The sequence below is a fragment of the Delphinapterus leucas genome, chromosome 3 (genome assembly GCF_059928025.1).
Source record: "Delphinapterus leucas isolate spDelLeu-1000000601 "Yukka" chromosome 3, BTC_Dleu_Yukka2, whole genome shotgun sequence".
Classification (NCBI taxonomy): Eukaryota; Metazoa; Chordata; class Mammalia; order Artiodactyla; family Monodontidae; genus Delphinapterus; species Delphinapterus leucas.
Genome location: NC_143131.1, coordinates 63,851,018 through 63,873,841, shown reverse-complemented (window position 1 = coordinate 63,873,841; position 22,824 = coordinate 63,851,018). Strand labels below are relative to the sequence as shown.

At 40.9% G+C, this 22,824-nt stretch overlaps 1 protein-coding gene across 1 annotated transcript in view; it reads left to right on the top strand.

Moving 5' to 3' along the window:
- Nucleotides 1-22,824, top strand: part of ARSB (arylsulfatase B) — a 175,247-nt gene that overhangs the window by 96,352 nt on the left and 56,071 nt on the right. The window contains exon 6 of the mRNA XM_022594098.3: nucleotides 7,322-7,392. Within this exon, the coding sequence (XP_022449806.2) occupies nucleotides 7,322-7,392 (71 nt within the window). The remainder of the gene's footprint in view (nucleotides 1-7,321; nucleotides 7,393-22,824) is intronic.

Sequence of the window (22,824 nt, the reverse complement as noted above, 5' to 3'; positions counted from 1 at the left end):
TCCCATAATGTAGGTTGTCTTTTCATTTTGCTGATGGTTTCCTTTGCTGTGCAAATGCTTATAAGTTTGATTAAGTCCCATTTGTTTCTTTTTGTTTTTATTTTTATTGCCTTGGGAGACTGACCTAAGAAAACATTGGTACTATTTATGTCAGAAAATGTTTTGCCTATATTCTCTTCTAGGAGTTTTATGGTGTCATGTCTTATATTTAAACCTTTAAGCCATTTTGAGTTTATTTTTGTCTGTGATGTGAGGGAGTGTTCTAACTTCATTGATTTACATGCAGCCGTCCAGCTTTCCCAACACCGCTTGCTGAAGTGTTGCATTTTTAAAGATTCCATATAGAAGTGATATCATACAGTGTTTGTCTTTCTCTGTCTGACTCTTTTCACTTAGCATAATACCCTCCAAGTCCATCCATGTTGTTGCAAATGGCAAAATGTCATTCTTTTTTAGGGCTGAATAGTATTCCATTACATATATACACACCACACCTTCTTTATCCATTCATCTGTTGGTGGTTACTTGCTGCTGTAAACATTGGGTGTATGTATCTTTTTGAATTAGTATTTTTTTGTATATATATCCAGGAATGGAATTGCTGGGTCGTATGGTACTTCTATTTTTAGTTTTTTGAGAAACCTCCATACTGTTTTCCACAGTGGCTGCACCAATTTACATTCCCACCAAAAGTGTATGAGGGTTCCCTTTTCTTCACATCCTCACCAACATTCGTTATTTGTGTTCTTTTCGATGATAGCCATTCTGACAGGTGTGAAGTGTTATCTCATTGTGGTTTTGATTTGCATTTCCTTGATGATTAGTGATGTTGAGTATCTTTTAATGTGCTTGTTGGCCATCTGCATTTCCTCTTTGGACAAATGTCTATTCAGTTCTTCTGCCCATTTTTAAATCCGGAGAATCAGCTGCATTTTTGACAAGGATGCCAAGATAGTTCAATTGGGAAGAAGAATCTTTTCAGTAAATGTTACTGAGATAACTAGATATTCACATGCAAAAGAATGCAATTGGATTCCTACCTCACAGAATACACAAAAATTAACTTAAAATGGATCATAGATTTAAATGTAAGAGCTAAAAGCATAGCAATCTTAGAAGAAAGCATAAGGGTAAATCTCTATGACTTTGCATTAGGCAGGTATTTCTTAGATAAAATACCAAAAGCAACAAAAGAAAAAATAGTTAAGCTGTACTAAACCAAAATTTTAAACTTTTTTTCTGCAAATGATACTATTAAGAAAGCAAAACACAACCCACAGAATCAGAGAAAATATTAACAAATCATGTATCTGATACAGGATTTGCATGCAGAATATATTAAGAATTCTTGCAACTCAATCATAAAAAGACAAATAGCCCACTTTTAAAATGAGCAAAGGATCTGAATAGACATTCCTCCAAAGAAGTTATACACATGGTCAATATGCACATGAAAAGGAAAATGTAAATCAAAACCACAATGAGATACCACTTTGTATCAGCTAGGATGGCTATAATAAAAAAGATAGACATCCGTAAGGGTCACTAATAAGAGGATGTGGGGAAATGGGAATACTCATACATAGCTGGTTGGAGTGTAAAATTAGCAGGTCCTTAAAAGTTTAAATATAAAGTTACCATAATCATATGGTAACTCCTAGGTATATACCCAAGAGAAATGAAAACAAATGTCCATACAAAAACTTATATATAAATATTCATAATAGCCAAAAAATGTAGAAACAACTCAAATGTCCATCAAATGAGTAGATAAAGAAAATGTGGTACATCCATACAATAACATATTATTCAGCCATATAAAGGAATTAAGTATTGATACATGCTATAAAATAGATACACCTTGAAAACATTGTGAATTGTATAGTTTGTAAGTTATATTTCAGTGAAGCTAATTTGACAAAAATCAGTTTGGGTACTTTTATAAATCTTTATGCCTAGGCTGAACGTAGATCAATGAGATCACTCTCTTATGGTGGAACTCAAGCATCAGTATTTTTTTTTTTTTTTTTTTTTTGCGGTACGCGGGCCTCTCACTGTTGTGGCGTCTCCCGTTGCGGAGCACAGGCTCCGGACGCGCAGGCTCAGCGGCCATGGCTCACGGGCCCAGCCGCTCCGCGGCATGTGGGATCTTCCCGGACCGGGGCATGAACCCATGTCCCCTGCATCGGCAGGCGGACTCTCAACCACTGCACCACCAGGGAAGTCCAGCATCAGTAGTTTTTAAAGCTCCACAGGTGATGGCATTGTGTAGCCAAGGTTGAGAATCATTGCTCTAAAATTAGCTCTAATCTAAATGAGTTTCTGATTTAGGAAACTCCAGAAGAGTTCAGATCCGGGTAAGAAGACTCTAGATTTCCCCATCTTGCTACTCAAAGTGTGGTCTTCAGACCAGCAACATCAGTATCACTTGGGAACCTGTTAAAAATGTAGATTCCTGGGCCCCCCTCACCCTCTGGGCTCTGTAAATCAGAATCCACAGTTTAATGAGATCCCCAGGTGATCTATATTTTGAGAAGCACTGCTCCAGGTCAGTGGTTCTCGATCTTGGCTGAATGTTGAAATCATCTGGGAGTTCAAAAAAATATTGACGCCTGGGTTCCACCCCCAGTGATGCTTCTGGTGTGAGGTACAGCATCTGTATTTTAGAAGTTCCTCAGGTGATTCTAATGTGAGACAAAGAGAGGATAACTGATGTAAACATACTGTTTGGGGGACGTTTAATGGTGAAAAGAAGAAAAGATAGTTAAAAATAAAATTTATGGGCTTCCCTGGTGGCGCAGTGGTTGAGAGTCCACCTGCCAATGCAGGGGACACAGGTTCGTGCCCCGGTCCAGGAAGATCCCACATGCCGCAGAGCAGCTGGGCCCATGAGCCATAGCCGCTGAGCCTGCGCATCCGGAGCCTGTGCTCCACAACGGGAGAGGCCACAACAGTGAGAGGCCCGCGTACCGCAAAAAAATAAAATAAAATAAAATAAAATTTATTTATTTAGTTTTTGACATAAAGGTAGAGGAACATGCATAAGCAAGTGGAAATTATTGATGACAAAAATTTGCAGAGGTGTGGGGAAGGAACGGGAGTACAGCAACAGTAGGGAACGTTTGCCCTAAAAAGATACAAGAAAAGAAAAAAAATGATCAAGCATTTTCCCCTCCAGGTACAGAAGTGTGATCTTTTATATGATTATTAGAGACTACTCAAATTTAAGTAGCCAATGGTTTGTGAGTTCTTTTTTTTTTTAAGGACATTTTATTCATTTGTTTGTTTGTTTATTTATGGCTGTGTAGGGTCTTCATTGCTGCACACGGGCTTTCTCTAGCTGTGGCGAGCGGGAGCTAATCTTTGTTGCGGTACACAGACTTCTCATTGCGGTGGCTTCTCTTGTGGAGCACGGGCAGGCAGGCTTCAGTAGTTGCAGCACATGTGCTCAGTAGTTGAGCACGCAGGCTCAGTAGTTGTGGCTCACAGGCTTAGTTGCTTCGCTTCATGTGGGATCTTCCCGGACCAGGGCTCGAACCCGTGTCCCCTGCATTGACAGGCGGATTCTCAACCACTGTGCCACCAGGGAAGCCCCTGTGAGTTCTTAAGGGAAGACTGTTTTTAAACTGCACTGGAAAATATGTGGCTACTTACTGAACTTACCTTTCTTTTAATATATATATAAAAAAAGAGTGTTTATTAATCCAGTGGTAGATATTCCTTCCCAATAACCAGGGTACCAGTGTCCCAGTATCGGTGTCCAGTTTCTCAATTCTGGGGATATTGAATTCCTACAGATGGTGGAAGCTGAGCTGAGTCGGGGGTGTTCTTCCTGGGTGTGCCATTTGGGCCTGAAGGATTCCCCTCACCAACAGTGGGCCTCACCTTGTAATGACCAGTGCCTCTCTACCCGTAACTGGTCTTTGCAGAATCACTTTAAATACTCTAAAGTATTCCCTAGGCAAAGTTATGAAGCTTTGCAGAGCGGGTCTTTGCGGTCTCTCATTTCATCCCGCACCCTCCCCATCCCTCCCACCAGCCTTATTCTGCACATGTTCTTCTCCAGGTGACTTGGGTCCACTTCTCTGTTCCAGCATCACTATACTATGCCCTTGTCTCCACTGAAATTTGCCACGTGGAGTTGATATGTGTAGTGTGTGTGCGCGTTTAAGTGCTTTAGTGAGTCTCTGCTAACTTGGTGCGTAACTATTAAAGGAAACCCACAGTCTCTTCTCCCTTCTTTCCTTCTCCCTCTTCTTCTTCCTCCTCATCTCCCTTTTCTCCCTCCCTCCTTTCTCCCTAACATCTCCCTCTCTTTCCTCTTATTCCCTCCGTCTCAGGCACTGAGGCTCTGAACCCTTTACCAAAATGAAAAGAAGTGACTTAAGTGGTGAGACATGAGAACTCAGTGACCCTAAAACCATTACTGTTTTTGCTCAAGGCAAGCCTGATCTTAAACATACAGGGAAATTTCTACACTCCTGAGAGGGAAATTACGTGATCAGTTATTATCAGTATGAGATAGCACATACGTGGGTAGCATGCAATTAAATTCCAAAAATCAACTAATGCATTTAAATACTGCAGAGCTACCTTGTAGTTCTGGATAGTTTTCCTATCTTTAAACTCCCAAATTCTGTAAAATATCTGAGTTTTCTCTTTGTTATACTTTTTAATGTCTTTATGGAAGCATAGAAGTTTTCACAAGTTCTATACTTTAAAAAAGCTTAAAATTTTCCTGATTACAGTAATAATGCATGCTAGTTGTAAAAAGCACTGTAGAAAATAAAAGTCTTTGTAGTTCACCCCACCCATCCCCCTATCCCAGCTAACAGGTTGGTGTATATTTTTCCATATTTCCATTATTACCATCTTCCCTTCCCATGTATGTATGCCTCTTTTAAAAAAAATTCACCTGGAAATATTTCTAAAATCCATCACTTTCCAAAGGACTAGTTCCAGGGAATTGGTACATGACCTTGTCTAGGGATTTTAATAACTTTTAACATTTTGATGGGGAGTAACCCAAGATTTATGATACTTTATTCAGTTCCCTTAAATGTACATTTGGTTTTCTTGATTTATTTAATAACTTGGAGTCCCTAGGGTGTTTGGTTATTGTTTTAATCACTTGTCTTCTATTATATTTCCTTGGCATATATCTCCAACCACATCCTCGTCAAAATATTCTGATTCGTACATTTTAACAAGTAGCATCACAGCATACTTAGGAAGGTTGGTTGGCTTTTGTTTTTTTCATCATGATTTGTATCATGATGATTCTGCCTGTGATGATTTTTCCCAGCAAGTAATTCATCACTGGGATTACTCACAACGCTTTAGTGTTCAAAATTCATCTCATCTTATTAAGTTCCCTTATTTTGCAATATCTGTGGCTCTTCTGAATAATGAAAAAATGAAATAAATGAATAATATACAGATAAACTTTCTTTAAAAGTTATTAGAAAAATATGTTTTATTTAACCATGCCTAATACTTTGGGGGTATTCCAGTGAGCTCTGCTTTTAAAGATGAGAAATTTTGGGGTTCCTCCTTCTTTCTTGCCTTTTTTTGGATTGAATGAATTTTGTTTTGTTCTTCCATGGTCCAGAAAAGTCCTATCTTTGTTTTTAAGTTACCTTAAAATTTTAACATGCAAATTTTACTTAGCTAAATCTAAATTTAATGAACAGCCTTACCCCCTTCCAAACAATACAAAGACTTTAAAATGCTTTCATTCTGATTTCCCCTCCTGACTTACTTGCTATTTTTATCATCCAGATTTTAGCTCTGTTTGCTTGTTTTTAACCCCACAAATTAGACACCATCATCATCATTCTGTTAAGATTTTCTCACATTCACCATTTTCTTTGCTCATCATCCCTACTTGCATTCAGGGCTTCCAGGATCAAACCCTAGTTCCTGTCATTTTGGACCGGTTGACAGTCTCATGGTATACAGGTAGTTAGTTAAATGCCTCAGGAAGAAAATGAGGAATCCAGGGAAATATTGCCCCCCCACCCGCATAGTGCTGCCCCCAGGCCTAGAGGCATCTCTGCATATTTCCCTCTCACTGTCTAGTTAGTGGGTTTTATGGAATAGAGAGGAAAAAGGAAATCTTTTAGAATTCTAAAGTTAAACATATTCACTTTAAAGGACTGTCACTTATTCTGAGATTGTATTCATTCTACCTTTTGTTGCTATTAAAATTACCTTTATTTTATGGTAATGGTAGTTGAAAGTTTTTTGGTTTTGTTTTTAATTCATGGATTTTGTTTTTAACATTTCCTTACTTGGCAAATATAACGCTGCCAATCACAATGCAGATTTTTTGAAAATTTATGGGTCCTTGAAATCCCAAGCCACTGATGTAGACAACTAGCTGTGCGTTTGGGGTGTGGACATTGAACCACCTGAAAACATGTCCTCTTATTTTCAGGGGCCTTATTGGTTATTCCTATGTGGACAAATCCTATGGTGTTAATGGTACTTTGCAACCTTTTATTGGATTATCAAGTAGTCCAACGACTGAAATTATATCTAACAACTTCTTCCATAAGGCTGAGTCTATACTAGCAAATGACATGGGTGCCTCATGCACACCCGGCATACATCTCGTGGTGTTTATGCTCCCAATTTTTAAAAAACACCCACTACCCATTGTTTGGCCAGTAACTTACTATGGGCCTTTCTCATTTGTAACATGAGGGCATTGGACTAACTGATCTCCAAGTTCTTTTCAACAGTAATGTAGGTTGTGATTGTATTTGCACATACAATTTTTAAAAATCTTAAAGAAGTATAACTATTTCACATGTAGTTGTATTACATACAAGTTCCACGTTGTAAATTTAGACGTGGAAGACATTCGTTTTTCTCACGCAGGCTAATATTTAAAGGGCATGTTGCATCTGTGATATGGGCGCTGCCATCTTGGCAGATGCTCTTTCTTCATTTCCCTGTGAGTGTTCAGCATGATGTCTACACTGGATGACTTGAGTTCTCATTTCACTGCTGTAACGAATGGTCATGTTTAAGTACAGCCAGATTATTTATTGCAAAGGGTCACAGGACTCATTTTTTAATTGTCACGTGCTTGACCTTAAAGTTGTTATGTAAACATTCAGTCATTGTGACAATATAGACAAGTGATGACTACTGGAAGATGCACAACCACACATTTTGGAGGCCTCTGAATTCATGACCAAGTTGTTAACCGGCAGGTTTGTTATTTCCTGTAAATATGAGGAAAGGAAGTATTAAAATCATTGATACCCATTTGAGAGAGGAAATTAACATTTTCTAAAAACTTCTTTTCTAGTGAAGGAAGCCCGTCCCCCAGAGTGGAGCTGCTGCACAATATCGATCCAAACTTTATAGACGTTTCACCATGTGAGTACCTTGTTTATTGCTACTAATTTAAATACTGTTGGCTCACAAAGGCAGTTTTATTACCTAGTGTCTCTCTAGCCTAATTCTCTTTCTCCACTTGAGTTTGCTATGAAGGTAAACAGTTCTCCATGGCACCTGTTGTACCAGTCTCACTGTGGCTTTGGTGCCACAAAGGGTGAGTGCTGCTGAATGGCTTATATGACCTTATAAGCCATTTCCCTCTCCATGACTCAGTTTTCCCATCTATAAAAGGAGAACCCATGGGATCTCTGAGCCTCCTTCTAACTGTGAATGTCATGCTGTTGTTGTCCTGTTCTTACCTGAGAGTGTCAGAGCCTCCATCTAGAAAACTCAAAGTCAAATAAGCCACCACATCATCTGATCAGGCTGGTCAGGTGCTGCCCAGACCTGCTGGGTCTCATAAACCCATGATTTCCCTGGCAAGGCTGCAATTTAGCTTGATTCTGCCTACTGCCTAAATTAACCCATAGGGAACCCTATTAGTTCCTGCAGGGAAAGAGGCCATGTGGCGCTTTCACATCCCCACAGGTTGTAATAGTCCTATATAAATACGATGCTAGTGGCCCTGATGCCCCTACGTCATGAGTTTGGGCCTGGAAAACCTTAACTATTAGCCCCTTTGCCCAGGTTCCATCATAAGGCCTCATCGAGAGACTGTCTGCAGAAAACAGTGCTCTTATACTCCCTTCATTCACTTGAGTGCTCACATCTCCTCCTTTTAGACATACTGCTACCCCATCATTCAGGCTCTCCTTACTCTTTTATCCTCTCCAATCTGTGTTACAACCTGCCTTAAGATTCCCCCTTCTGGAGAATGACCCCCAGTAATTCTGAGTGTGTCTTCGGGCATCTGAGGTCTAGCTCACCTCGCCAGCCTCACTCCAGGCCCTCCTTGCCGTCTTCTTGCCCTACTAGCCACTTGCCATTTCCGAGCATGCAGATCGTCATACTTAGGTCTTGAACATACTTTTCCCTATGCCTGAAACACCGTTCCCTGCCTCTCCACAATTTTTCGTCATCCCTTAAAACTCAGCGCAAATGTCCCACCTCTGTGAATGCTTTCCAGAATCCCTGGAAGAAGCAGTACTCCTTCCTCTGTGCACCCCTTCGTATGTATCTCTGTATAGTGTTCACCAAATTCTCCTGTATGTGCCTGCATTTCCCACTAAGCCAAGAGCTCCGGATATCAGGGTCTATGTCATATTTATCTTTACATCCTCATAAGTTAACACAAACACCCGGCACTTGGTAGGTACTCAGTGATGATTACTTAATGACTGAATGGACAGTTGGAGGAGATTTGAAATGGAATAAAGACCACCTAGAATCACTAGACCTGGAAAGGGAAGTGCCCTGAGATAGGTAGGAATGGCTACAGGATGGAGAAATTTCTATTTTTATTGGAGTAAACAGACATCAGTGAGAGAGGCAAAGGTAGTAATATGTCCGATATGGTAGCCACGAGCCCTGTGTGACTACTTAGCCTTGAAATATGGCTAATTGTGGATCAAGATGTGCTGTGAGTATGCGCATATCCGATTTTGAAGACTGAGTATGAAAAATATAAAACATATATACATTTATTACTTGTTGAAGTGGCGATACTTTGGATATATTGAGTTTAAATATATTGATCCCAATTTCATCTGTTTCCTTTTCCTTTTTTAATGTGCTTAATAGAAAATTTAAAATCACATGTGTAATTTGCATTGCATGTCTATTGGTCTAGAAGAATTGTTCTAGAAAATGCTTGGAAATGATTTGATCAGCTGTGTGAGAGGATCACAGACCTATGATTAGTTACTGTGGAGCTACGTCAATCGTTTAAACTTTTCTCTGCCCCAGCACACCTAGGGATATGATACATTCCAGTCTGTAACCGGCTCACTGCAGAAGTGATTGCTAACCAGGAGCCAGTCATATAAGAATCCCTCAGGGTGGCCAGAAGGGAGGCAGGAACGGTTTTTACAGCTTCTGAGTAATTTAATGCACTGCAAAGCCCTGCATAACCTCCAGGGATGTGCTGAATATGCTTGCCCACATTACAGTGGTTTTAAGCTGTCCTCATCCACTAAGTTCCATCTACAAGTGAAAAGCCTTAAGCCCCCTTCACTCACTAAGCTGCGTTTTGTCATGGCATCAGAAATGGGAGCTTGAGAACTATACGCCCATAGTGACCATAGTGCCGCTTGCCGCGGGCTTCTTAGCATAACCTGCTGTGATTTTTGCGTCCCCTCAAGTGCCTCTAGCAAAGTAATAGCACAGGCAGAAAGTTTCACCAGTGTAAGAATTGGGGCATGGAAATCAGAAGAGAGAACTGTCTTAGCCTTGCCCCTCATAGATTGTAAGGTCTTGAGCGAGTCCCTTCACTTTTCTTCCACTTAGTTTCCCATATGTTAATTGCTGGACTTACTGAGACCCTTTGCTGCTGTCGCAAATTCAGAGACACTTTCTGGCTGCCTGCTGCTCCTTCCCCCCTCCTAGGAGTCCACTCCAGGCCTTCCTTTTGGCCTTTCCTGCCAGCCTGGGGACTCTTGCTCTAACCCTGAATGTAATGAGGGACGTTGTCAGGCCCTGCCATTGACAAAGAGCCACATTCACTGTTGGTTCACAAAAACAGGGTGTCCCCTACTGTGTGTACCTGTGGGTGGCAAGGTGCCGCCTCCTCTTATACGTGGGCAATACCGGGGGGGGGGCTTTTCTGCCCTGTTTTTATATACATTTCACACCACTGTGTGGCAGAATTAGGAAAAAGGGGAGTTATCTTTGGGGTCCTGCACTCCAGAGGATGGTGATTCAAACCCAGTTCCTTTTCTGGGCAGTTAGTTTGTGGGGGAAAAATTAAATCCAGCTACAAGAAAATATGTATTTATAGGACAGCCAAGTCTGCATGTTATATTCACAGAATATGTTTTATGACTATAAAACATTCTAGAGGCTGTTGTGGAATAAAATCAGAAAGCAGCCAATCTAGGGTATCAATGAAGGATTGACAATTGAGTCTGTGTTATCACAGAAACAGTTCTTTGGTTTCTAACTCCAGCACTTCCCAGATGATGTGTACTTACTTATGGGAGAAGAGAGTAATATTCCACCTCCACCTTCCCCAAAGCCACTTCGTCACTTCCTCATCTGTGAGGTGAAGACTGAATTAAGTGACCTCTAAGGTCCCTTCTAGCTTCAGCATTCTATGGGTCTCTGTATACACAGGACCTCAAGGGAGCAAGCTGCTTCCTCACTTTCTCCTTTTTCACCCTGCTGGAAAAGTTGCACGTGTTAATAAGCAGTGGTGTAGCCAAAGACATGGCTGTAAATAGATGAATACACGTGATAATGTTAGAAACATTATAAGCACTAGAGTAATGTGAATATTATACGATTTTGCTGTTACTACATCCTGCCCACCTTTCTGATCCCCATTCTAAAACATCACTGCATCATTCCAGTTTTTCACCTGCACTGTCTCCTTTATCTGGTCTTGTCGGCAGTGGTGGACCAATGTCTCCTCCTGTCATGAATTAGAGGAATCGATGTTAGACTTTTCCCAGGGAAGCCCTCCCTTCCAAGTAGGACCAGATCCCTCAAAATCTGGCCTCTTGGGTTTTAACATCTATACCACCTCCCTCTTATTCTAAGAGTAGAGGGCACCCGCAGAGCCCCTTCCTACTTGTGGAGTTAGGGTTTTTTCATGGCCACATACTCTTGGTAGGTTGTGACTTGGGTACTAATAGTAAAAATATTTCCAAAAAAGACTAGTGTACACACACGCACACATACACAAACACACCCCAGAAGTCATAGAATCTCCCGTAGACCAGGAGATTCTACAATAAAGCATAAAGATGTCTTGAAGAACCATAGATCCTACCCATTGGAATGGCTACAGACAGAAAGGAAGGAATGGAGGAAGGAAAATAACGACTATTGATGGAGATGTGGAGAAACTGGAACCCTTGTGCATTGCTAGTGGGAATGTAAAATGGTATAGCTGCTATGGAAACAGTATAGCAGTTCCTCAAAAAATTAAAAACAGGACTACCGTATGATCCAGCAATTCCATACCTGGATATATACCCCCAAAGAACTGAAACCAGGGACTTGAACAGCGCTATTCACAATAGCCGAAAGGTGGAAGCCACCCAAATGTCCATTGACAGAGGACTGGATAAACAAAATGTGCGACATACATACAATGGAATATTATTATTCAGCCTTCAAAAGAAAGGAAATTCTAACATATGCTGCAACATGGTTAAAACTTGAGGACAGTATGGTAAATGAAATAAGCCAATCACAAAAAGACAAGTACTGTATGATTCCACTTACAGGAGGTACGGAGAATAGTCAAATTCAGAGACAAAAAGTAACATGGTGGTTTCTAGGGATTAGGTGGAGAGGGGAATGGGAGTTGCCGCTTTTTAGTGGGTATAGAGTTTCAGTTTCACAAGGTGAAAAGAGTTCTGGAGATGGATGGTGGTGACAGTAGCACAACAATGTGAATGCACTTAATGCCACTGAACTATGGTGGTTAAGACGGTAAATTTCATGTTATGTATATTTTACCACAATTTTAAATATTAACAGTAAAATGTAAAATCCAAAAAAAGCATAGAAACTCCATGAAGACAATTTTAAATATTAACAGTAAAATGTAAAATCCAAAAAAAGCATAGAAACTCCATGAAGACAGGATCTGTACCGTTTTCATTTACTGCTGCATTTCCAGTGCATAGCACGAGGCCTACCATCATAGAAGTCCTCAATAAATATTTAATGATGAACAGATCAACAGGTTAAAGTCTCTGTTTTATTGTCTCTTAGACTTGAACCTAAAAGTGCCTCCAGATGGCAATTCACACTCTCCTCTTAAACCCTGAGCTCCTGTCCTACCTTTTGTGCCTAAAAAAAAAAAACAAAACACTCACAAGCTACTTTTTATTTTAATTAACATATCACATACAGATATTTGAAACGATTTATTCAGCATATAAATGCCCACCCTCACCCTTCCCCTAATTGAAAATATCAGATGATGTGGCATTTTCCCTGCCCTCCTCATTCCTTTCCCCGAGACCTCCTTGATGGACAAATACATATTGACAAAGCCCCTGCCCCAGTCTCTGCTCAGCCTGACTTCCCCTCTGAGTTGAGGGCGCTGCTTCTTCTTCCTGTTCTTTGTGCTCTGTTCCCATCCCTGCCTTCCTGGAAGGCTCCCTTTCATTGTTGCATTGGTCACGGGCTCTCTCAGTGCCCCCAAATCTGGCTCTACTTTTATCTCCCCTGCCACCGGCTCCCATGGCCAGTGTCACACATGTGGGCTGTAATTGCTTTCCTGTGTGCTTTGAGGAAACTTTTTATTCATCTTCAGAGGCTTTGTTCTCAGGTGACCTTGCATGGACATGTTCTCACATAGTATCTTCCCTCCTTCCTTTCTAAGATCCTAAGATTTATTCTCCCCCTGTGGACACCCCCCTGCCCCCTGCATTTCTTTAAAGTGTTTCTTTCTAGCAGGCTGACCTGACTCAGTGTCTTTCTTCAGCAGTACAGAGTGGGCTGTGGAGGAAACCTGGGCAGGAGCCTGAGGAAAGGGGACGGTACCGTTTAAGCTGATGTAATGGGAAAGGCTGAAAACATCCAACGTGGTGGGGAGCAGCTGTGATCCCAGATTAGGCTCTGAGGTCCTACAGGTGTGAATTCCACTCACCCTGGTTCTGAGGCACTCCAGCTCCAAGCTCTGTGGCTCCCCTCGGTTCTAGTCAGCCTGCCTCAAACCAGGAGGAGAAATGATTTCAAAGGCATTAGTTTGCCTTAGAGAAAATATATATACTCATCCTACAGTCCCCAGGCTTGACCTGGGCTGTTCTGAGGTAAAGATGCTACCACCTCCACCTGTGAGCACAACTCACCTTGGAAGTCAGACGTGGCATTCTGTGAATCGTCAGAATTCTCACGTCTGTCCAATTATGTAACGTGTACGTAGATAAGCCTACACACGTGCACACATAGAAAGCACGTAGACTCTGCTGGCAGAAGCTTGATTAGAGATGAAGGGCCCTGACAGATGTTAGCATTTTCCACACCAAAGGCCAAGTCTTCAAAGTGATTCTGTACAGCATTGTTACTCTTTCATTGAAAGGGCCTCTTCTCTATAAAGGTTATAATGGGATGTTATTTCTGCTCGTGATTACAGGGTGAAAGAACAGTCTTCGCTCCCTCCCCTCTCTCACGCGTGCATTTTCTGGGCTGAAATTGCCAGGTCCATACTCGAGATCCAAGAGTCGTCCGGTTTTGCATGCTTGGCGCTGCTCCGTGTTTCCTCTTAAGAGCAAATTCAAATCCATTCCCTGACATTAGGTTGCCATTTCTGAGATGATTCATTCAGGAGATGCTGCCTGCCCACGACGTGCTAGGTATAGTTGTACGTACTGGAAATCACGTAGGCTTTAGGTTTTGTTGGAAGAGAACACAGACACAGCCCCTCACTTCCCTGCTTGATGGCTGTCAGTGGTTGCCAACTGCCTACAGCCACAGGCAGCCTCCTCTGTCTTTCCACCGAAGCAACCCCTCAGCACCATTGCAATGCCGTCCGCCATCTTCCTTTGCTACTCTGACCCTTCTCGGGGGCCCAGGTCACATCCCTACTGCTCCATGAAGCCCTGCCTGATCCCTCCAAACTAGAGTCCCTTGAGCTTCTCCGGAGCATCCTAGACACTGAGCTCTCGCTTCTTCACACTGTAGTTATTTATATTCATGGAGGGCAAGGTTTCATCAGTATAGCTCTCTCGATGCCTTATGTATAGGAGATTTAGACATACTGAAGAATGAGTGCTAATAAGCTAGTCATTTAAATTCGTTATCATCCACTCATTTAATTAGAATAACTCTAGCAAGGGCTTCCCTGGTGGCGCAGTGGTTGAGAGTCCGCCTGCCGATGCAGGGGACATGGGTTCGTGCCCCGGTCCGGGAGGATCCCGCATACCGTGGAGCGGCTGGGCTCGTGAGCCATGGCCGCTGAGCCTGCGCGTCTGGAGCCTGTGCTCCGCAACGGGAGAGGCCACAACAGTGAGAGGCCCGCGTACTGCAAAAAAAAAAAAAAAAAAAAAAAAAGAACAATAACCTTATACATTATTTTCAAAGCATGTTCATTTCTTTCTGGGCATACTTGAGAAGTCGCAACACAGGACAACTTTCTGTCTTTCAGCCTGAAGTGAGATGTTGAGCAGAATTTTAGAAGTTAGATGGGATACATGAGGCCCACCAGCCGTCAGTGAGATTGCCCGTCATTCCAGCCGCTAGAAGGCACGTTGGCAGTCAGTTCATCCACCCACTTTACAATCCAGATGGAGAAACTGAGGCACCAGGTCACAAACAACTAAGAGATAACAGACCTGGAACCCGGAGCTCTCCAGGTCCAGGCCTCACATATAAGATATGATCTACTGACTTCAGGGGTCTCTTTGCTTTCTGTTCTACACTGGTTTTGATGGAAAAGTATAATCATCTCACTCAAATAACAGCATGTTGATGGAGGATTATACATTTAAACGAGGCTGGGAAAACAGATCTCCTTGTGGCACTAACCTTGCTATTTCACATGTAACCTGACGCTGTGGATGATGGCAGCTTCTCTTTGTAAAGCTAGTTATGGAAACCCGGTTGGTGCCTTGTAGTAATTACTTTTGAGGATGGTCGTGGGATGAGGGAGCAGGGTGTGGGGATAGGGCAGTGTAGTCTAATGGAACATACAGAGTTCTGAGGTGTCAGAAAGACCTGAATTTGAATTCCAGCTTTGACTTATTTCCTGTGAGCCGGTGGATAAGTTCTTTGAGTTATCTGTTTCATCACCTATAAATTGGAGACAGTTATAGCTATCACCTGTAAATATGTCCAAACAATAACTAACAGCCTATATCCTGCCTGCTGGATTGGAGGTGCAGTGTCTGCACTTTTTATGTTATGTATTTCTGCAGTTTTATTTTTTAGTAATGAGCACGCATTACCTCCATAATCGGGAATAAAGCCATAAAGATTTATTTCTAAAAACTAGCTTAGAGGGTTCTTATGAGATTGTAATATCTAGAAGGTTGCTGGTTTCTTAGTGAGTGGAGGTATGGGCCATACCAGAGTTCTTGGTCCCTACGCCCACCTGTCCTGGGTCAGAGAAGCTAGCATGTGACAGCATTTGTCCTCAGCTATTAGCCCTGACACCCTGACTGCCTGAGTTCCATTCTTTCTCTCTGTCAAATATAGGACCTCATTTTACAGCTTGTCACAAAATTAGCAGAATTTTGTGTCCTCTCTAGCTGCCAATATTTTTCTGTAGCAGCTCGTCAAATTTTCCTTGGTCTGGGTTGGTACATACCCTCAATCCCAGAGCCTAAACACAGATAACTTTTCTCCTTTTTAATTTTCAAAGGCTTTTATTCTGCCTCCTTCACTTTGGGGAGTACTAAATGGGTTTGGAAATGTGGCCTTTTTGATGCCGAAGGCAGTCCCATAAGCTTCGTTTCCCATCCGCCCCACTTCACACAGTGCATCTCAAGTAACATACATCAAACCTTCGCTGTTAACACTTGGTGCTGGCGTACTGGCTTTCGTCCTGAGAAAATAAATAAACCAAACCAAACCCACAGCACTTTAAAAACACTAATTAATCCTCACCACAGGCCTAGACTACACAGAAATGGCAAATCCCACTGCCCCAATTTTATGTTTGGAGAAATCAGGGTAAGCACCTTTTTTAAGGCTTCTCAGGGCCAGATAACAGAAACTGACTTGAAGGCCTTGGGCTGGGCCTACCTCTGGGAGAAGGGCATCTGGCCATGTGGTTACTTGCCCAAAACCCCATTTACACATCAGCTTTTATTTCTTCCCCCAGGGTTACGATGATGCCAAATCCTCTCATTTCCAACTGACTGCTTATTTATTTGGTTACTTTTCTTTAATTCTGGTAGAGCTTAGAAATTTTAGCAATGGCTTCCAAGAGTAGCCTGACAATTCTAGTTTATTAGAAGGTCTATGCTGATTTTGATACTCAACACAGAAATAGACTACCGTCCAAATAGTCCCTTTCAGGTCCAGCCCCTGTGCCCACTCCACCCTCCACACTGGAGCCTTCTTTGTACCCAGGTCTCTTCAAGATTTGGGGATGTCCAGACTGTCTCCTTTCTCTCCCAGTCTGGACCAGACATCTTCCTACCTCAATTCCCCAGTCTTACAGCCTGTAAGGGTAAAGATATATACCGTTCTTGAAATTGTCAACCGTAAAATTCTAGAAAAACATAAAACCTCACTAAATTTTATGGGACAAATCCAGTGGAATTAAAGTGTATTAAGTCCACTTTCTAAATGTTGACTAATCTGGTCAGATTTTTTACGGGCTTTAGGGTGCTTATGTATAAGGCTGAAATTAAACTTTTTAAAACATTTCTGAGAAGTATGCTGCAGAAAGCTGAGGACATGGTCTGCCTTAAGTAACCCATAATGTAAGATGTTAGTAATCAGACATTTATAGAATAAAATCTGCTACCACTGGCAGCAAATACCTAGAGAATAAATACATGGTCCGTGCTTCTGAAGAGCCCTTTTGAATCAGAGGAAAAATATATATGCCCATGAAATGGTATTAACACAATTATAAAATAAAGTAGCAACAAATGATAAGCGATAATACATCAAACACATAGGCATAAGGAGAAATGAAGAAATAATGAGAGGCATTTGGGGTGATTAAGGTAGACTTCCTCAGAATGTATAGTTTTAAATTTATTATTTCAACAACTTTGGTTTTATCTCTCTTGATTTTAATGTGAATGAAAGAAAATAATAGTTAACATTGTATTAATTTTCTGTCAGTGCTGGACCAAATCACCATAAACTGAACGACCTAAACCAACAGAAATTTATCTAGGTTAAAATATGGATCTCAGGGGCTTCCCTGGTTGCGCAGCGGTTGAGAGTCCGCCTGCCGATACAGGGGACACGGGTTCGTGCCCCGGTCCGGGAGGATCCCACATGCCGCGGAGCGGCTTGGCCCGTGAGCCGTGGCCGCTGAGCCTGCGTGTCCGGAGCCTGTGCTCCGCAACGGGAGAGGCCACAACAGTGAGAGGCCCGCGTAACGCAAAAAAAAAAAAATATGGATCTCACCGGACAGAAATCCAGGGTGTCAGCAGGGCAGCATTCCTTTCCGGAGGCTCTAAGGGACAATCCATTTCCTTGCCTTTTCCAGCCTCGAGAGGCTGCCTGCCTTGCTGGGCACGTGGCCTCCTTCTTCCATCTTCTCCTTCTTCCATCTTCAAAACCAGCAGTGAAGAGTTGAGTCCTTCTCAGAGCACATCACTCCAGCCTTGCTTCCGTCATCACATCTCCTCCTCTGACCTCTTCCATCCATCTCTTCCACTTAAGAACTCTTGTGCTTACATTAGTCCCAGCTGGATAATCCAGGATACTCTCCCTATTTTAAGGTCACCTGATTAGCAACCTTAGCTCCATCTGCAGTATGAATTCCCCTTTGCCATCTAACCTCACATACAGGTTCTGGTCACTTGCTTACAGGTGATATCTTTGGGGGACCATTATTTTGTCTACCACAGATAACTACTCTGTTGCACTAGACTTGATGAAAAATACAAAGAGTGCTTATAATCGAGTTGAAGAGAAGAACAAAAACATACAAAAAGTTAAAAGAGAATCAAATACGGTTGAAGTCAACTGTGGTAGAGATGTTACCAGTTCTGCTTGATTAACTGCCAGGTCATTGCCCTAGAGTCTGAGAGCTGCTGTGCAAGGCTAGTTCGTGAAAGGAAGGGGGCCTTGCTCTGAACATGGTTGTAAGATTTCCTGAAGTGGAGATCAATCCCAGGACGAAGAAGTGTGTCAGTAAAAGGGTGTGTGAGTAAAATTGTTCTGGGGGCAAAGGGAAGGCAGGAAAGAAGAGATACAAAAGTTAAATAAGGATAGGGTGTTAGACAAAGGAAATTAGCCTTGATCCTGTTTGCAGTGGGAAGCTCCCTGTTTGTTTTTTACACAAATAATACATGGGAGGATATTTGTTTAGAAATTTTGAAAAATATAGAAACGCTCAGGGATAAATGTAAAAATCACTCTAATTCCACTATCCTGCCACCCCAAAGAAAGCATTGTTAATATTAATGTTTGGTGTGCTTTTCTCTTCTCTCTCTCTCTCCCCTCCACACCCTCACTCACAGACTGACATACACACACGCACACATTCTTACAGAATGCAGATCATCTGATATATTATTTCATTAACTAACTTTTTTTCCTTTTTTAATATTATTTTATTTTTTTAAACATCTTTATTGGAGTATAATTGCTTTACAATGGTGTGTTAGTTTCTGCTTTATAACAAAGTGAATCAGCTATACATATACATATATCCCCATATCTCTTCCCTCTCGCATCTCCCTACCACCCTCCCTATCCCACCCCTCTAGGTGGTCACAAAGCACCGAGCTGATCTCCCTGTGCTATGTGGCTGTTTCCCACTAGCTATCGGTTTTATATTTAGTAGTGTATATATGTCCATGCCACTCTCTCACTTTCTCCCAGGTAACACTTCCCCCTCCCCACGTCCTCAAGTCCATTCTCTACTAGGTCTGCATCTTTATTCCCATCCTGCCCCTAGGTTCTTCATGACCTTTTTTTTTTTTGTATTCCATATATATGTGTTAGCATACTGTATTTGTTTTTCTCTTTCTGAGTTACTTCGCTCTGTATGACAGATTCTAGGTCCATCCACCTCACTACAAATAACTCAATTTCGTTTCCTTTTATGGCTGACTAGCATTCCATTGTATGTATGTGCCACATCTTCTTCATTCATCTGTCAATGGACACTTAGGTTGCTTCCATGTACTGACTATTGTAAATAGACGTGCAATGAACATTGTGGTACATGACTCTTTTTGAATTATGGTTTTCTCAGGGTATATGCCCAGTAGTGGGATTGCTAGGTCGTATGGTAGTTCTATTTTTAGTTTTTTAAGGAACCTCCATACTGTTCTCCATAGTGGCTGTATCAATTTACATTCCCACCAACAGTGCAACAGGGTTCCCTTTTCTCCACACCCTCTCCAGCATTTATTGTTTGTAGATTTTTTGATGATGGCCATTCTGACTGGTGTGAGGTGATACCTCATTGTAGTTTTGATTTGCATTTCTCTCATGATTAGTGATGTTGAGCATTCTTTCATGTGTTTGTTGGCAGTCTGTATATCTTCTCTGGAGAAATGTCTATTTAGGTCTTCTGCCCATTTTTTTGATTGGGTTGTTTGTTTTTTTGATATTGACCTGCATGAGCTGCTTATAAATTTTGGAGATTAATCCTTTGTCAGTTGCTTCATTTGCAAATATTTTCTCCCATTCTGAGGGTTGTCTTATCGTCTTGTTTATGTTTCCTTTGCTGTGCAAAAGCTTTTAAGTTTTATGAGGTCCCATTTGTTTATTTTTGTTTTTATTTCCATTACTCTAGGAGGTGGATCAAAAAAGATATTGCTGTAATTTATGTCAAAGAGTGTTCTTCTTAAGTTTTCCTCTAAGAATTTTATAGTGTCCAGTCTTACATTTAGGTCTCTAATCCATTTTTAATTTATTTTTTGTATGGTGTTAGGGAGTGTTCTAATTCATTCTTTTACACGTACCTGTCCAGTTTTCCCAGCACCACTTATTGAAGAGGCTGCCTTTTCTTCACTGTATATCCTTGCCTCCTTTGTCATAGATTAGTTGACCATATGTGCATGGGTTTATCTCTGGGCTTTCTATCCTGTCCCATTGATCTATGTTTCTGTTTTTGTGCCAGTACCATATTGTCTTGATAACTGTAGCTTTGTAGTATAGTCTGAAGTCAGGGAGTCCGATTCCTCCAGCTCCATTTTTTTCCCTCAAGACTGCTATGGCTATTCAGGGTCTTTTGTATCTCCATACACATGTTAAGTTTTTTTTTCTAGTTCTGTAAAAAATACCATTGGTAATTTGATAGGGGTTCCATTGAATCTGTAGATTGCTTTGGGTAGTTTAGTCATTTTCACAATATTGATTCTTCCACTGTAGTTTTGATTTGCATTTCTCTAATGATTAATGATGTTGAGCATTCTTTCATGTGTTTGTTGGCAGTCTGTATATCTTCTTTGGAGAAATGTCTATTTAGGTCTTCTGCCCATTTTTGGATTGGGTTGTTTGTTTTTTTGTTATTGAGCTGCATGAGCTGCTTGTAAATTTTGGAGATTAATCCTTTGTCAGTTGCTTCATTTGCAAATATTTTTTCCCACTCTGAGGGTTGTCTTTTGGTCTTGTTTATGGTTTCCTTTGCTGTGCAAAAGCTTTGAAGTTTCATTAGGTCCCATTTGTTTATTTTTGTTTTTATTTCCATTTCTCTAGGAGGTGAGTCATAAAGGATCTTGCTGTGATTTATGTCATAGAATGTTCTGCCTATGTTTTCCTCTAAGAGTTTGATAGTTTCTGGCCTTACATTTAGGTCTTTAATCCATTTTGAGCTTATTTTTGTGTATGGTGTTAGGGAGTGTTCTAATCTCATACTTTTACATGTACCTGTCCAGTTTTCCCAGCACCACTCATTGAAGAGACTGTCCTTTCTCCACTGTACATTCCTGCCTCCTTTATCAAAGATAAGGTGACCACAAGTGCGTGGGTTTATTTCTGGGCTTTCTATCCTGTTCCATTGATCTATATTTCTGTTTTTGTGCCAGTACCATATTGTCTCGATAACTGTAGCTTTGTAATATAGTCTGAAGTCAGGGAGTCTGATTCCTCCAGCTCCGTGTTTTTCCCTCGAGATTGCTTTGTCTGTTTGGGGTCTTTTGTGTCTCCATACAAATGTTAAGATTTTTTTTTCTAGTTCTGTAAAAAATGCCATTGGTAATTTAATAGGGATTACAGTGAATCTGTAGATTGCTTTGGGTAGTTTAGTCATTTTCACAATATTGATTCTTCCAATCCAAGAACCTGCTATATCTCTCCATCTGTTTGTATCATCTTTAATTTCTTTCATCAGTGTCTTATAGTTTTCTGCATACAGGTCTTTTGTCTCCCTAGGTAGGTTTATTCCTAGGTATATTATTCTTTTTCTTGGAGTGGTAAATGGGAGTGTTTCCTTAATTTCTCTTTCAGATTTTTCATCTTTTGTGTATAGGAATGCAAGAGATTTCTGTGCATTAATTTTGTATCCTGCAACTTTACCAAATTCATTGATTAGCTCTAGTAGTTTTCTGGTGGCATCTTTAGGATTCTCTATGTATAGTATCATGTCATGTGCAAACAGTGACAGTTTTACTTCTTCTTTTCCAATTTGTATTCCTTTTATTTCCGTTTCTTCTCTGATTGCCGTGGCTAGGACTTCCAAAACTATGTTGAATAATAGTGGTGAGAGTGGACATCCTTGTCTTGTTCCTGATCTTAGAGGAATGGTTTCAGTTTTTCACCATTGAGAATGATGTTTGCTGTGGATTTGTCATATATGGCCTTTATTATGTTGAGGTGGGTTCCCTCTACACCCACTTTCTGGAGAGTTTTTATCATAAATGGGTGTTGAATTTTGTCAAAAGCTTTTTCTGGATCTATTGAGATGATCGTATGGTTTTTCTTCTTCAATGTGTTAACGTGGTGTATCACATTGATTGATTTGGGAATATTGAAGAATCCTTGCACCCCTGGGATAAATCCCACTTGATCAATGTGTATGATCCTTTTAATGTGTTGCTGGATTCTGTTTGCTAGTATGTTGTTGAGGATTTTTACATCTATATTCATCAGTGATATTGGTCTATAATTTTCTTTTTTTGTAGTATATTTGTCTGGTTTTGGTATCAGGGTGATGGTGGCCTCATAGAATGAGTTTGGGAGTGTTCCTTCCTCTGCAATTTTTTGGAAGACTTTGAGAAGGATGGGTGTTAGCTCTTCTCTAAATGTTTGATAGAATTCACCTGTGTAGCCATCTGATCCTGGACTTTTGTTTGCTGGAAGATTTTTAATCACAGTTTCAATTTCATTACTTGCGATTGGTCTGTTCATATTTTCCATTTCTTTCTGGTTCAGTCTTGGAAGAATTTGTCCATTTCTTCCAGGTTGTCCATTTTATTGGCATAGAGTTGCTTGTAGTAGTCTGTTAGGATGGTTTGTATTTCTGCAGTGTCTGTTGTAACTTCTCCTTTTCATTTCTAATTTTATTGATTTGAGTCCTCTCTTTTTCTTGATGAGTCTGGCTAAAGGCTTATCAATTTTGTTTATTCTCAAAGAACCAGCTTTTAGTTTTATTGATCTTTGCTATTGTTTTCTTTGTTTCTATTTCATTTATTTCTGCTCCGATCTTTATGATTTCTTTCCTTCTGCTAACTTTGGGTTTTGTTTGTTCTTCTTTTTCTAGTTCCTTTAGTG